Source organism: Bemisia tabaci, chromosome 7 (genome assembly GCF_918797505.1).
Source record: "Bemisia tabaci chromosome 7, PGI_BMITA_v3".
Taxonomy (NCBI): domain Eukaryota; kingdom Metazoa; phylum Arthropoda; class Insecta; order Hemiptera; family Aleyrodidae; genus Bemisia; species Bemisia tabaci.
The window spans coordinates 35,863,443-35,879,573 of record NC_092799.1 but is presented as its reverse complement, the minus strand read 5'-3'; the positions used below and the strand labels follow the sequence as shown (position 1 = coordinate 35,879,573).

Genomic DNA, 16,131 nt, shown 5'->3' with positions numbered 1-16,131 from the left:
TTATCGTTTCGCATAGTTCATATTCTTTTGTTTTGTTCCGTAACACATGCTTATTTTTAATCCTCGTATAAAAACCACCCACTTAGTAAATACAATTCTAGTTGGAGCGCACTTCAGCTATGCATTCACCACTGCAAAAATGTCAAAGGAAATCGACAAGACTAGCGTGTATGAAGGCTATTTCAATTGTAATCTGCCGTCGCATTTGTAAGGCGCAATGATACAACTATTTTAACTCTCCGGAACGCGTGAGGTATCACGCGTTCCGGAGGCGTTTTCGGTTGTAGTTACTTGGAGCACAAAATCAATAGAATGACTGATTTAACGAGCTAATGCAACTCAATAAATTTGTGTTTTATTTGACGGAAGTGTTAGAAAACAGTTCGGTCAGAAATTTAAATCTTCCTACGGTCCATTATATAGTTCATATTCTTTTGTGTCGTTCTGTACCACTTGTTTATTTTTAATCCTGGTATAAAAACCACTCACTTGCTAAATACAATTCTAGCTGGAGCGCACTTCAGCTATGCATTCACCACTGCAAAAATGTCAAAGGAAATTGACAAGCCCAGCGTTTATGGAAACCGCGTTTTGAATAAAACTCATTAAAGTTTTGTTTTTGATGTACTGCGCAGACTTTCCTATGCAGGTACCCGGTTTTGGTGTTTTGGGTGACCTAACCCTTCTATTGAAGGATGCCGGGTAGATTTTGCGATACATTTGGGTTTACACTCTCATATATTTAATTTAAAAAAACGGTTTATAGGCCATCATTACGCCCAACAGTCATTTTGGTGGCAATATGAAGTATAAATCATTTTAATCACTTATGATTAACGCAAAATGAAAGAATATCGATAGTGAGGAAAGGAAGGGGTAAGTAGCACCTTATAGGCCCGTTTATAGGTCGTTCTTGTACCCATCGATCCAAAGGTCTGACTTAATTAACTCGGAAAAAAAATTTTTTCGACCTCGAGCCGTTACCTATCTATATTCTATCGCTACTACAGCATAGTCCAGGGTACGTAGAATCCGAAAAGCAGATCGGCGTAATAACGACCTATACGCCTATAGGCTGTTCTTGGTGCGGTGTCCTCAATTAGCTGTGAATACATCGAAATTAACTGATTGTGAGAGAACAAACTGAGAATAAACTGAGAGATTGTATATATATCTCGATTGCAAAGTTGGATCATTACGAAGACGCCAACATAGCATTTTAGACTACTTCCGCCGTCTTGGATCTTTGAATCTTGAACATTTTACTAAAAATTCATCTTAGAAGTCAAAAAATAACAATTGACACCGGGTTCCACAAAATTCAATCAAACAGGAGCCGAGATAGAATTTTAAGCAAAATCCACCATCTTAGACTATTAAATTTTGAAAATCTGTTTTGAAAATCAAGTTTTCCGTCGACTTATGCCACCTAGCAACAAATTTCACAAAAATCGATCGAACAGGATCCGCACATGGTAAGATCAGACGGAATCTATTCACAATCAGTGGTACACAGTACCAGTCAATTGACAAAATTTAGTGCGCCTTCATTTCCGTCTGATACTGTGCAATACTTCTGTGGTGGAATAGTTGCTCGGAGCGCCTTCTGAAGCTCGATGGCAGAAGATCACGATTTCCGCTGATAACACATTCTTGCGCGTGCGCAGTTACACATTTTCTCATACCGACGCGCGACGGTGCGGTAAAAAATATGTAAACCTCAGTTTGCGACTTTGCAACTTTTTCACCGGCTATTCTGTATTGTACAGGAATAGTAGGTAACATTTGCCGTGTTTTTCCGAGATACCACGAAAAATAATATTTTAATGTTTTTCATTCAAGTATAATTGTAGCCTTTACTCTTCTTCCTACTCCTCCTATTCCTCTTTTTTCTTCATTCCTTTTTTCTATTTTCTCCTTCTTCTTCCTCTTCCTTTTCCTTTTTTCTTCTTCTTTCTCTTTTCTTAGCTGCCGCAGGGGTATGGTTATGCCACTGCCATGAACTTCGGTATCATACTCTCCATGAAAGTACTCAGAAGGCCGCGGCTTAGGGCCGTTTCTACCACCTTTGGGTTACTTTCAACCTCCGGTCAAAACAAAATCTATTACGCTATTTTTTTAAGATTTGAGATCTAATCAATGCATTTCACGGTCCAGATGACCATTTTGGGTTCTGCGGGATATTTTGACACCACTCCTGGGAGTCTTAACTTCCGGGTAAAAACTAACAGGTATTGATAGTGTTAATTTTACAACCAGCGGGCTGATCGTTGAAATTGATGGACAAAGCTGTAGACAAAGAAGACAAACGGGATATGGAGGGATCCTTTTGGTGGAAGTGGGTGGTTGCAATGGACGAAGGAGCTAGGCAATAGACAAACTATCGGCAACTGACGAGAGACCCTATATTTTGTCCACACTGAAAAAAAACTCCGGCCGTGGGAGCCGCAATTACAGGCTATATAGACATACCGTCCGTTCCGGGCTCAAAGGCCGAAAATTCCGACTGCTGGAGGGGAGGCGTAGCTTCGATTGCTCCGGGTTTAGAGGCCGGAGCTTCGATTGCTCCGGGTTTAGAGGCCGGAGCTACGGCTCCAGCAGCCGGAATTTTCGGCCTTTGAGCCCGGAACGGACGGTATGTCTATATAGCCCGTAATTGCGGCTCCCACGGCTGGAGTTTTTTTTTTTCAGTGCATCATTTACCTCCTTAGTCGATGAGAGCCACCCATTTCAGCCAATAGGATCGCTTCATATTCCGTATCTCTTCTATGTCTATTACTTTGTCTATCAATTTCAACAATCAGCCCGCTGCGGCTATATCCCAAGAGGTGACAGAACCGAGCCTTAGACATGGCAATGCTCCACATAGTACTCGGCCGTTGGGCGGTTAACAGCGGCAACACCGCAAAACCGCTTGCCGCGACAAGGGCAACGACGGCATGCAGGACGCTGTCGCAGCGTTGCCGGGTCTCGCGGAAATACGGCGAATTTCCTTAGTCTCCGGTCTCGGAAACGGCACCCGCGCGGTGGCGTGAAACAGGAGGGAAACCAGAAACAAGGTGGCCGATCGTGCTTCACCGCCGACCGGCGCTGGAGCGGGAACCGTGCTTTGTGCTTCGCGTGTTTCTTCGTTGCTTCATCGTCGTCGAGCGAGCCGAGCGGCTCCAGTTTCACCTCGTGTTTCGCTCAGACCTGTTTCGCTCCGCCAGCTCCTTCCTGCGCATCGGCAGTCTTGAGGCCCGTTAGTCGCGCAGCGCATGCTCTGTCTCCTCTCCTTCGAATTTTGCGACTGGAATCCACGTTGAAACCGCATTCTAAGTCCATCGAGGCTTCACAACTCGAACCGAGTTTCGCTTCCTCTCGAGTCAATTCGCATTCCGATCTGCGCCTCGCTCATCGCCCATTTTTGTCGTCAGGTGTCGGTGCAAATTTAAGTGTCGAGTGTTCAATTGTTTTTGTTCTGGATTTTAGCCTCACGTGTTCGGTTTTCCATGTTTCCGTGTCAAACTTCTCTCTTTCAAAGTTTAAGTTTCTGACGTTCTCTTGTCCTCTCTCGAGTGAAAGTCTCTCGGACACAGAAGTAGGTATCTCTTACTTCGTCTTACTAACGTCAAGTAAAATCCGACCCCAAAATTGGTGCGCCTTCAACAACATCCATGTGTCTCGCATATTTCGTCCCTTATTAGATTTCCATTCGCGCCCACATCAACTTCGTCTGATTGGTAACACGTATTAAGTTTCAAGTTTGTGGTTATTCCAGATCTGGTCCTGTCTATTCCGTACCTCCGTGTTCTCGGGTCGAACTTTTATTTGCGTCAAGTGCCGGATCTTAATGTCCTTCTAAAGTCCTGTCAGATTCCGAGGCCCACGTGTTTTGGTGTACGTCTTCTTTAATCCCAAGGGAGGTTTTGCGTGTCCCAGCACCTATCCGTAATTCCATGATCCGGGTGACCATTATTTCATCCCTGTGAATTCCGGTGGGGCGCGCTTTATTCTTTCCAGTTACCAGCGGCTCCTGCGGGGGCTCTTGGAAGCCGCCATTCCTCGATCCACGGCGCTTCAACGATACGGTTATGCTCCTACCATGCAGAACAGCCCGGAGTTCAACGCTTTTTTCGTCTCGGTGGTGAAGAAGCACGAGGTCCTCTACAACCACTCCCTCATCGGTCGCTCGGACAAGGACCGGGTTCGAGAGGCATGGCAAAAGGTCGCCGCCGAGGTCCAAGGCACCGGTAAGCCATCTTCACTCGTCAGGGTTTCTCATATCTTTAAAACACCCTAGCTACTTCAAGGGGCTCTGTTTCGTTGCAAAGTCTGACGACCATGAGAGGTTCCCCCTAATTTGCAGGAAACATTTTCCGATTTTCTGACTCCTTATCCTACACAAGTCTACCCCATTCCACCCTTAATCAAAGGCAGTCCCGAAGCCGCTCTAGACGCCTTCCGGTGCAATGACGATTCTTGAATTTTTCTCCTTTTAACTGTATGCATAGTAATCGATTCTTGATGAGGCCAGGGCCGGATTAAGGGGGTGGCCACATGGGCCGCGGCCTATGGCGGCAAATCTAGGGGGCGGCAAATTTTGCAATTTTTTAAAAGTAGGTATTAAAAAAAATCGGATTTAGAAAAAAATTACAAACAAAATCTCTCATTTCCTGAGAGTATAGTAATTTCTAATTTATTGTCGTCTATCGGTGATATAAGAGACAGCACCTTTAGTTAATCGAGTTACGAGAGAGACCAAACACGCAATCTGGCCAGGAACGGCGCGGCAGAGAGAAATGATGACGATGACTTGAGATGAAGAGGAGAAGCCCTCGGCGCGGCGGTCGGCATGTAACACATATTAGCGCCTACAAGACTGCACGAATACTTCACGCATTGCATCAAACACAGTGCAGTCAGTGCGGTCAGCATGAAACGGATAGCGTCTACGAGAATGCATGAATACTTCACGCATTGCGACAAACACAGTGCGGTCAGCGTGAAACGCCTAGCGCCTACAAGACTGCGTGAATACTTCGCGCATTGCGTCAAACACAGTGCGTTCAGCAGAGGTCGTCGGCGTGAAACTCATAGCGCCCACAAAACTGTCGGAATACTTCACGTATTGCTCCTAACACGGTGCGGTCTGCGTGGCGCGGCGGCGGGAGTTAAAATCATTAAACCACATTTATGTTTGTTATTTCATAATTTTTTCGTTCATTTCTTATGAATGGAAGGCCTTGTCCACATAGAGATAGGTTTACGGGACTTAACTTTCGCGCAAAGTTCCGTGAACTTTTGCTAGTAGTGTTGACAGGGCTTTCGCAAAAAATGTTTCCAACATGAGTAAACGCGTCTTGTGCACCCCACCCCCGCTGTCACGTTCACTTGATGGTTTTTATTGATGTTTCAAAACGAATGAGAAGGGGGCGGCAAACGCAAAATAAAGGCTGCCCATAGGCGGCAAGTAGGTAAATCCGGCCCTATGGGTGAGGCAGCGTATGTCATCTAATGTCGTAAGATCGATATTTTTAATGGATTTAAATAGAGGAAAAATAGTGTTGCCAACTTGCAAAATCGCTACTGCCCAGTGCCCTACGGAATTTGTGGGTGGCCTTTTTATTACACTTTATTCATCATAAAGTGTTCATTTTTTCTTGAATATTTCAAGAAATTCTACACGCCAGGCAATGGTTGCAGAAAAGGTTGCCGTACTCTCATTTTACCTGAAACCGTAGCTAACGTTGGCAACGTTTCTGCAACCTTTTCGCCAACTAGTGTCGGGCGGGTGGTCTAATCACGATGTCTTTCATGATTTTATGAACTACAATGATTTTCATACCCAATATGCATTTTTCCAAAATGCATTCTTAGACAACCAAAATAAGGAACGAAGAATGAAAAATCGATTTAAAAAGCGATTTTATCAATTTATTTTAAAATCATTTTTTTTTATTTTTTTCGAAAAAAAACAATTTAATTTAAGCACTACTGGCGTCACATAAAACGAAAATTATATCTTAAAATGTTAACCCAGTGCTCTTGAGAGCGCCAGAAAAGATTATATACTTAAGCACGCATCTGAACTGAAAATCGATTTTTTTTTACCTCGATCGACCGGGATTTTTCGCCATGGTGAAAAACTTTGAACTACCATATTAGTGAGACCTCTTCTGTCTGTCTCCATCAGTGGCGTGGCGTGCTTTGCGATATATCGATTGATCTGCCATTCAAACCTATGGAAAAGGATCGATAGACAGGGCGTTCGCAGCGAACACCTTGATAATCGATTCTGCACCATAGCTTCAAATGGAGAAATATCGATAATCGATTATTCACGCCACGCCACTGGTCTCCATCACCTCTTGATCACCTCTTGCAATCTACATAATACCCTGATTTTCCATTTACCCGCGAATGATGATGTTCCAGAGCACGAGTGCAAAGATAGATGGCGGTGTCTGCGAGTGTGCTTCCTGCGGATGCTGCGCTACTCGCAGCCCAACCACCGCGGCGTGAGGCAGAATCACCGCAAGGCCTACTACCTGGCCGACGCCATGAACTTCCTCCTGCCTTACGTGAAACCCAAGCACGCGCCACTCGGCTTCGAGCCCCTCGACGGACCTGTGAAAACGGAGCCCGACTTCGGCGTGGAGGACGGTCTCGACTCAGAAGACCAGTCCGAAGACCAGTCTGAACTCTACCGACCGACCTCCTCGAGCTGGAGGACGGCGAGCACTCCACCTCCTCGGTCGCCTCATCCAGGGTCCCGGAGTTCTACGCCGACCCCAGTCCTGCCTCCTCGCATGAGACTCCCGGGATCTGCGCCGGCGAGCCCGCCTCCCTGGAGACGCACCGAACGCCTGTCAAAGAGGAGATACCGCCAGCGGCACTCGAGGGTCGCCGCCGCAAGAGGAAGGCCAACGCGCCCGTCAGGGTCCAGGAGTATTACGCCGAGAAGAACAGCCCTGGGTTCTCCCAGGAGTACTTCGCCCCTCCCACCACTGCTGAGATGGAGGACAAGAAAAGACTCAAGGTAAGCATCCATAGGTATTCTGCATTGACATATAATACAATCTAGACCGCGCACTAGGCTCGACTTTAGGCGGGGAAGGTAAGACAGCTAGGGGGGTAAAGCAGGGTGAAGACGCGCCTTCAGCCTAGTTGATACCGCCGGATATACGAGCTAAGTGTACCCGCAACGGCACTGATAAGACTGGCATTTCCATTGTCTCGGTACATATTGCCGGTACACTTACTGGGTGTTGCTGGGTTGCCTATCGTCTCGCCTGAAGGGACCCTAGTCTCGCCGAAATTTCCTAATGCGCGGTCTAGATTGTATCATACGTCAATGGTATTCTGCCGTGCTAAGGAAAAACGCCGTATAAACATTCAAGAGTTGCCAAATTTCCTCCGTTAAGATATTCATTTCCGAGTAGAGTAATGAATATTTTTCCTTGAAATTTTCCGACACTTAAGATCTAACCACGAACAAAATTATCTGAAAAATCTAAAGAAAAATATTAACAAATTTCCCCGGAAATCCGTGATTTGTCAAAGGAAATTCGGCAACGTTTGAAGGCTCATACGGCGGTTTTCCTTAGCACGGCAGTATTGGACCCTGGTCACACTTCCAATACTCTTTAATAAGAAGACAAAAATCGTATGGTGTAGGATGCAAATCTCCAAATAAACACTTACTGTAGTACGAGGGGCTGCTGTCTTGCCTATTTGAAAAATCGAAGGCGGAACAGCAACGTGCATTATAGGGTGGGCCGAAAAAAAATTTCGAGAGCAGTGAAAGGGCGTGATTTACGTTCTATTGGTGAAAATTAAATCACCGAATCAGGGGGAAGTAGAATTAATTCCGAGTCAAAGGAGTAAACATACGACAGTAACGCATAAAAGTGGGCCGGAAAAAAAAATTCCGGAACCGTTTCCGGCTGCGACTGGAGCAGGGGATATTTTTTAAGGTTAAAAATTATAAACATTCACCGACTTCGCAACAAAAGTTTTTGATTCTCTGAGGCTCCGAATAGAGCATTCTCATTTTCGTCTCCTCACAAATTTCGCCATTTTTTCATCAATTTTACCTGGTGATTTTTTATGAACGGAATATTTGCGAAACGGCTCGTAAAGGTACTTAAATTCGAAGTCCATCAAAGCACTTTTTGAGGGTCAAAAATAGATTAGAATTGTTGCTCCCCAACTTAAATTTTTAAGCATCAAAAAGTCAGTTTGGAATTTTTTTCGCCATAAGGATCCATACAATTTGGAAACTTCAAACACATATCTCTCGAGGTAGCAAAAAGTGCACTTCGCCTTGTTTTCCCAGCCCTCAAATGTGTGCCACTGAAGATCTAAACATCTCTGGCAGTTTGGTACAGCGTGAACAAATTTTCAAGAGGGTAATAAGGTCTCCATGCGTCAAGCAACTCGCATTTGTCGGCACGCCTATTTTTCTGCCCTGCGTTGAAGTCTCTAAAGCGATTCCCGCGTTTTGCCATCGGAACGATCTCTCGTGTGCTTCAACACTCTCCATTTATGTATGAATATTTAATGATTATTAATTTAATAACCCATTAATATTTCATAATTTTGGATTGTTGAAGGTGAAACACTGGAGCGAGTTGGCGGCGGGAAGGCAGAGCCCGGTGGATGACGGCGATTGGCTGTTCCTGAAGAGTTTGCTCCCGACATGCGGAGGCTGACGGAGAAACAGAAACGGCGCTTCAAGCAAAGGGTTTTGGGGCTCTTCGATGACATTGAGGAGGACGGTTCAGGTCCTTCCGAATCGAGTCATATTCAATTTTAGCTCCGCCCCACTTTTTTGCCTTCAATCATTAGTGCCTAACACATAGCCGTCTTTTCTGTACGGTATCCTTGTCTCTCAGGTGTATTTTTGTCATTGTTTTGTACATACGTTGATCTCATTAAGCTATTAAAAAGTTATTTCCTCGATTCAGCGCGTTGTTTTTTGTACCGTCTTGTCTTGGGGGTGCGCCCCCTGACCGCTGCGTGGCCCAACCAGGGTGGCAAAATTTCATGAAAAATACAATTTTGAAATTTCACGTGAAATATTTCATGAAATTTCAGAAATGTATGAAAGATATTAAAAAATATTGGTTCCTTTTCATGTTTCGCAAAATGTAAAATTGGGACTTTCTTCTATTTTTGTGTGTTTGAGTGCGGGTCGCATACTCTAGCCCCTGAAATATATGAAATATTTCAGTCTTGTGAAATTTCATGAAATATTTCACAATCTCGTGAAATTTCATGAAATATTTCACTGAAATTTCCAATCTTTCATTTTTTTCATACGTTTCATGCCACCCTACCCAACCTCTCAGAGTGCGAAAAAAGCGCCTTTTAAGGTCCACAAAAAGTTTAATCTATGAAGGGCAGGCTCGTCAGGGACGCTCAAGTAAGCTCAATGACTATCTCCTATTGACAGCCGCAAAAATCATGAAAATCGGCTCGGTAGGTATAGAACTATCTGGAGCGAACCATGACGAAAATGGACTTTTACGAGTACATCCTTGAAACGATAGAATGCACAATTTAATTGCGTTATATGGATTGCATTTTGCAAAAAGGAACCAAGAGCATTCCAATGTTGCTAGGATTGTGTAACTTAAATTCTCTGCCAAAAATTACTGAAAACATAAAAAAAATTAAATTTACCAAGGTAATTTTTGTCTTGAATTCATAGTTTATTGGGAGTTAAGATAAAATTTGTTTAGATGATCTGTTTATATTCGCAGGGTGAAATAAGTTGCACAATCTTAGCGACATTGGAATGCTCCTGGTTCCTTTTTGCAAAATGCAATCCATATATGAAACCCAAGTCATATTTCCACGCACTGAATATAGTTTGCTCATCCTGGGACTTTCACCAATTTTTATAAAAAGTCATAGAACTCCAAATATTTTTCTCAAAATGTCAACATTATAACAATCATTAAGTATTTCAATAAAGAAAACCCTAATGGAAATCGTCCCGATAGACGATAGAACGAATACTGATAAGAAATGATCATTTAGGAAGTTAGGGAGCTCATAGTAATGATGGGAATGATTGATAAGTCAAGAACGTGCCTGTGTGAAGATATCAGGCAGTAGTATCAGTATTTTTTCTTTCACACATAAATTCAATACCTACTACCTTATGGTTGGAGAAAGAGCGCACCTTTGAATTTTGGCGCTTTAATTTCCCGAAATTAGCGGGAATTTGATAGCCAATCCAAGTTTAATTTCCCGAAACTAGCGGGAATTTGATAGCCAATCCAAGGACAAGTTCAAGCATTTGTTCTTAGCCAATCAGAGAAGAGCGTTGTACTGTGTGTAAACAAACAGTAAACATAACCTCATTTAAAAAAGTGAAACGGTAAAAAAGTTCCTTCCGGTACCATCAGTACAGTAAGTATGTGGACAATTTAGATTAATTTGATACGGTATAGCTAATGCATTATCGTAAAAACATGACTTACGAAACTTGATCCAGTTGTTTTGCGTACGCTAGTTTGGAATCAATTTCCCCAAGTTTCATTCAAGCACAGTTGTTGGTGTGACCTTTTTATCCCTACCTACATCTCTCAGTAAGTTTTTCGCTCCACTGCTGATTCGTTAATTTTTGACCAACGAACCTTAACGACGATTTCACAATAACAGGAATAGCTAAAATGTGCAACACCTTACAAAGGATATTACACCGATTTTAATTTACCCTTAAAATAATGCTTTCCTTCAGTTGAGTGGAAAATCCTTGTAAACTAATCACTGCAGCTAAGAGGATAAGTTCATCCAATGAATCGTTTTGTTTGATCAAATTCATAATGATTAGATGTCAGCACTCTTTCAGACATGAATTCTCTGCCTTTTTCAACAGTGTATTGGTACTGTCAACCATTAGTTTCTCTAAACCAAAGGTTTTTTAGAATCATCAATTTAAGTCTAGTGTTGAAGAGTAAAGGCCGCACCGTGGAATTTGAATTTTATGAAAATCTACTGCTGACTGATGTTATTCCCGTCAGAGCAAAAGAATCTTGTACCTCTGAATTTAGTCTGTTATCTGCACTAATTTCCTCAATGCTGCATAAGAAGGTCAGTTTTCACAGATCATTTAAGTTCAAACCAAAATAGAGTCATAAGTCAAACAGAAGCGTTAGGCTGGCTGTGCAATAGGGACGACGGGAGGATGGGAATCTTGTGTGGTACTTGAAGTAGTAAAAAAACATTCTATGTCCTCAAAAGCCTACTTGCTTAGTGTTTGATTCTCTCCTTGCTTACCCTGGACCAAGTCGGAGATGGAACAAAAACTTGACTTGGTGAGAAGAAAGGAATTCTGAACAACAAGGGTGTTGAATTTGAAGGTGTATTTGAATGAGTTTTAATCACTATCCTGTCTAATTTGACTGTTTTTGCTACATCCTGTCTGTGAATAATATTTTATTGCATGAATGAAAAAATTCACTGAAAATTTCAAGAAACACTGTTAGTCAGCTAGTTTGTCTTGATAAAAAGTAAACGCAAGTGGAAATTCAAAACCTTGTAGAACTGGGGAAAGAAAAGAAGAGACAAATTTCACATCAGAGAACAGCACCATTCAACATAAATTTGTGTGGTGACTAATGGGCCAACTGATGATTGATGCATTCAGGTTGATGTTACAATCGTCTCTTCTTTTCTCTCCCTAGTTCTAGTCAGAGGTATAGGTACGCATTTTTCGTCTCTTTAGCAAAAATAAAACAAGGCAGGAAGTCTGCTAGGTGGCAAACTGAAACAAGTGTAAGTAAGGTTTCCTTATTTTAAAAGACTTGTACTATTATACTGAACTTTGATCATAAAGTTTTAATTTTTTCTGGCTTCTTTCTGTTACTTAGACAAATAGCATGTCAAAATCGAAAGACTCAGCTCTAAAATTCTTCCCTTCAAAGAATGTGAGGCCACTCTCTGGGGTTCTTGCTGCCAGAACAGTGACCATTCCCCCGAAGCAAAGGAATGAGTTCACATTAAGTTCTCAGGTACACCCAGTTTTCACATGATTCAAAATAAAACTGAAAAAAGAATTCCTAAGAATAAAAATGTAATCTAACTTTATCTTTCTTTACATCACCATTCATTGAGAATTGTGGGCTTGAATCAATGAAAGGATACTCACTATTTTGGTGAAAGAGTTACAAGAAATTTTTGAAAAAGTTCGAGACATTAGTCCAGATATTAAGTAGAATTTGTCACAGAGTTTATTTGATGAACAAATTAACTGTCACAGGTCCTTATTTGAATCAGTGAGAACGAAAACACAACAACTCGGTAACTCAAAAATGCTCAATTTCCATTAAAGACAGTTAATTCACATAGAAGCTATTGAAGTTAGTGCATCTGTTCCAACTTAGACCCTTAAAGTGTCCATAAGTACTTGTCTTTCGGCAGCAAAAATCTTTCTCCTAAACTAATTTCTTCATTCGCTGTGCAGTTTAGTGTGTGTCTTGATTATTTTCATTCATCTGAGTTGGTGTATTTTCGTTCTCACTGATTCATTTCACCTCAACATTCAAGTCAAACTTCCTTTTTATTTTTCAACTTACAAACATTTCTCAAAGAATTACAAAAATTCGAATCAACTTCATTATGGGCATCCTTCAACTGGCAATCATACATGAATTTATCTAAAATTTTGGAAACTATCAACATATGAAAAATTCTCAGTACGAAATATTGTACTCTGTGACTTTTCAAAAGTTGGTGATAAAATAACCTGAAAATTCTTCGCAAGCGTCTTTATGCACTGAGCCTTCACCTTGGACAACTCTTTTTACATTAACTCCCGATGCCCAAACTTTACATGCTATCCTCTGAAGTTTCCCTCTTGTGTAGCGTTTCTCGAAAATCTAATTTGTTTCATCTACCCTTTTCACTTTTGGTGCACCAACCATTGTCAGAGTGACAACAGGTCTGGAAAACAGGGAATCATTAGGAAATTTCATTAGGTCAGAGAATTTTATCATAAAGACTAGTTTATAAAATCTTGAAACTTGAATTTTGGAAAAACAAATGCGCTATCCACACAATCAAACTGAGTCTCAATCTGGCAATGCCCTGAGGTACACTCTGAAAAGTGAACAGAGGCATGAGTTTCAACAAGGAATTTACAAGTTTAGTCATTTTAATAATTTAATTCCTGAAGAAAAAAGGTTCACGGGTCTCTGTCATTTTCATAGAAAGTATTACCAAAAATTTTCATTTTCAATTCTTCGCATGCAAATTTTTTATGTAAAAGGGAAGGAATTTTGATTATTTTGGTCCGGAAAAACCTGGCAAAGGATGCCCTAATTGAAGAACGAACTCACCTCTGAAAATTTGTTTTTCAAGATTACTCAAATTTCCCTTGAAGTATGATGATTTCTCCATATTGCTGCTACATTTTCTTTTTCAACCTTTTACTATCTTTTATATAGGCTCAAAATACAAAAACAGAAACTTCCTCAAAGGCTGAACAAGATGTGTCTGATGCTGCTCTTAATGACAGGCTCATAGAGGATTCAGAATTTTTGCTCCAAGCCACTTTATTCTTACAAACTGCTGAAGAGCAGTTAAGTAGTATCGAATCTTCCTTGAAGCGCCCGATGTATCCAAAGAACTTACTTGGTCTGAACTTGGAGAATTGGTAAGGCTTTCATCACAGTATCCATCATAAAGTTGAATATTTCTTAGTAGTATAGGCGTACATTGGGGACATTTGTTCCACACCTATAAATCATTAGCAGTATCACAAAGAATATCCTTCAAGTAAGAAAGACAACTGAACACACCGCGCATTGAAAAAGGTTAAAACTTTTTCACCTCATTTCTAAGTTTTTATCTTAAAACATGACTCTTTTTTCCAATCATAGTCTTCTTATTTTTTTAATTAAGAATCTTATAAATACAAAGAAAGAAAAGTGCAAATGTAATTCCTTTTTTACTTATTTATAATTTAGCTCAAAATTTTCTGTCCTCTTTGATTTTGAATAATTAATATTAAATTCGTGATGGGAACCTCGATTTTCAAAGACAGGATCCTCCTATTACTTCCCTAGGGGGTTTAGTGGGGCTTTGTTATGTTGAAATATGGATTCCTTGGGGTTGATACCCTATCAGTCCCTGCGGTCCCAACTTCTTCTGAGCCAAAATAATCGTGAAAAAAGCCTAGTACAGGTGGTCTGGGGCACCCTGTATACACACACACACACACACACACTTGAATTGAAACAGGTTGCTTATTTGTAATCTATGGCCCATGATCGATGCTTATCGCATGGTCTTTGGTGTAAGTTTGATATCTTAGGAGAGTACAATACTGTATCTCCTTGGGAAATTACACCATAAACTCGAATTTGAGTTTCATTTCTCTGTAGTAATGTATCAATTTTTAAAATATTGTCACTGACCTCCTCATTTATCCGAGGCTTCAGCTAAATTACGTAACAGTTCCTCAGTCTCTCCATTATTGTTTTCTATTCAAGACATAATTTAATGCAACTAGAGCCTACTCATTTTAATATTTTTTCCCCTCTTTTTTTCAAGTGAGGACAAAAAATACGCCAAAGAAATTGTGGGAGCTATTTTAAGCGGTCATACCTTGAAGCGAGAGGTAAGTAATCCTTTGATTTATGTCTAGTTTTTCCTCCAGTGTTTGATATTCCTAAACATCAGATTAGTGTGATCTAAAAGTTTTTCAAAGTTCTTGAAAGCGCTTGGGAACAAAGGGAGGCAAACAACATTTTTAAAAAGAGTAAGAGTAATCTGTTTAAATGTAAACTCGGCCAAGATGGGAAGAGGTACTGTGTACTGTTTTTCGTGTCAATAGCTCTTTAACCATGAGATGATTTCAAATTCTTCAATCAAGTCATTTAAAATGCCCAATTCTTATCAATGATCTTAAAAATGTTTGATTTTTTTCAATTGGTGTAGATCTTAAGTGTGTTGGTTAGTTAATGCTTTTTTCCCCAATATTATGTCGATCGAATCAACACTGGTTTTTAAGTAATTATTGTTAATCAAGTCACTGTCAGTTAGTTAATTTTTCTATTTTTTGATAAAAACGATTAACATTGTATATTTTCTTTTTCAGAATTTTTTTTCTATACCTACTCGCCTGAAACGACAGTCGGTCTCTGACAAACCACCAGAAGCATCTAAAGAAAATAGTCTGAAGCCTGAATCTAAACTCAGTAGTATCAATAGAAAAAAAGTACGACAATCCTCTGAAAATAAAGTTGCAAGTTCACAAAAGGAATCGCACAAATTTCTCAGAATTAGTGGACACCGAACTACTGACAAAGTGTCGCAGACATCAAGCTCAACAGAGAGTAATTTTCCATCTCAAAGTACAATTCCTGAGCACAGTAGGTCAGAAGCAAGTGAAAAGAGTCAACTGGTTGACAAGCCAAGGAAAAACAAAGAGTATTTTATTTCTGGTGAAGCAAAGCATGAGTATCCTGTGCCGTATCAAGTGACTAGAAAAAAAATGACGATAGAAGACATTCCCATCTGTGTCACCACTGACCTAAAAACACCTAACAATGCAGCATTGATAAATATTCTCAGTAATACCACTGAACCAGAAGATGACAGTCCTACGAAATCTAAACTTGCTAAAAATTCCTTGCAAATACAAGCCATGCCATCAATAAATATTAAACCAGCATTAATCCAAGAAACTTTCACACAAGTTGATATTCAGCCGTGTAAAAGTTTACAAAAAGAGTTCGCTATCAATAAAAATGTATCATTCATCGAAATCGTGCACGATGAAAATAGCAAAATAATCAGGAAAGGAACTCCTTTTTCTGGAAATACTTATATGGACGGATTAAACAGAAAGCCAAATTTAAACGCTGAAAGATTGGTTACATTTAGAGAGACCAACTTGGAACATATTCCAAGGCAGGAGTGTGTCCCTAAGCAAGAACCTTTGTCGGTAAAAAAACACAACGTTTTTAGGCGAGAAAGACTTGATCAGATCCTGAATACTATCACGGACAAGCTGACGGCTCAAATTGAAATCCCTGATGAAATTTTAGAGAACACAATTGATCGATTGTGGGTTTTGGGAGATTATCTTGAGGACATGTACACAAACTCTGCAGGGAATTTTCATCAAAA

The 16,131-nt window shown here is 40.7% G+C and overlaps 2 protein-coding genes across 5 annotated transcripts; both read left to right on the top strand.

Moving 5' to 3' along the window:
- The first annotated feature begins 3,142 nt into the window (after nt 1–3,142).
- On the top strand, nt 3,143–8,946 carry LOC109032153 (uncharacterized). Its single transcript, XM_019044137.2, has 3 exons — nt 3,143–4,232; nt 6,418–7,021; nt 8,598–8,946. The coding sequence occupies exons 1-3, from the start codon at nt 4,085–4,087 to the stop codon at nt 8,599–8,601; spliced, it is 756 nt and encodes a 251-aa protein (XP_018899682.2). The 5' UTR covers nt 3,143–4,084; the 3' UTR covers nt 8,602–8,946.
- A 1,384-nt stretch (nt 8,947–10,330) lies between these two features.
- On the top strand, nt 10,331–16,131 carry LOC140225112 (uncharacterized; the record flags this gene model as incomplete). 4 transcript variants are annotated; one of them, XM_072302709.1, is given in 5 exon segments in its annotated part: nt 10,331–10,404; nt 11,868–12,008; nt 13,443–13,651; nt 14,551–14,617; nt 15,098–16,131. In XM_072302709.1, coding segments are annotated over 4 exon segments (1,442 nt in total), but the record flags the coding sequence as incomplete, so codon positions are not given.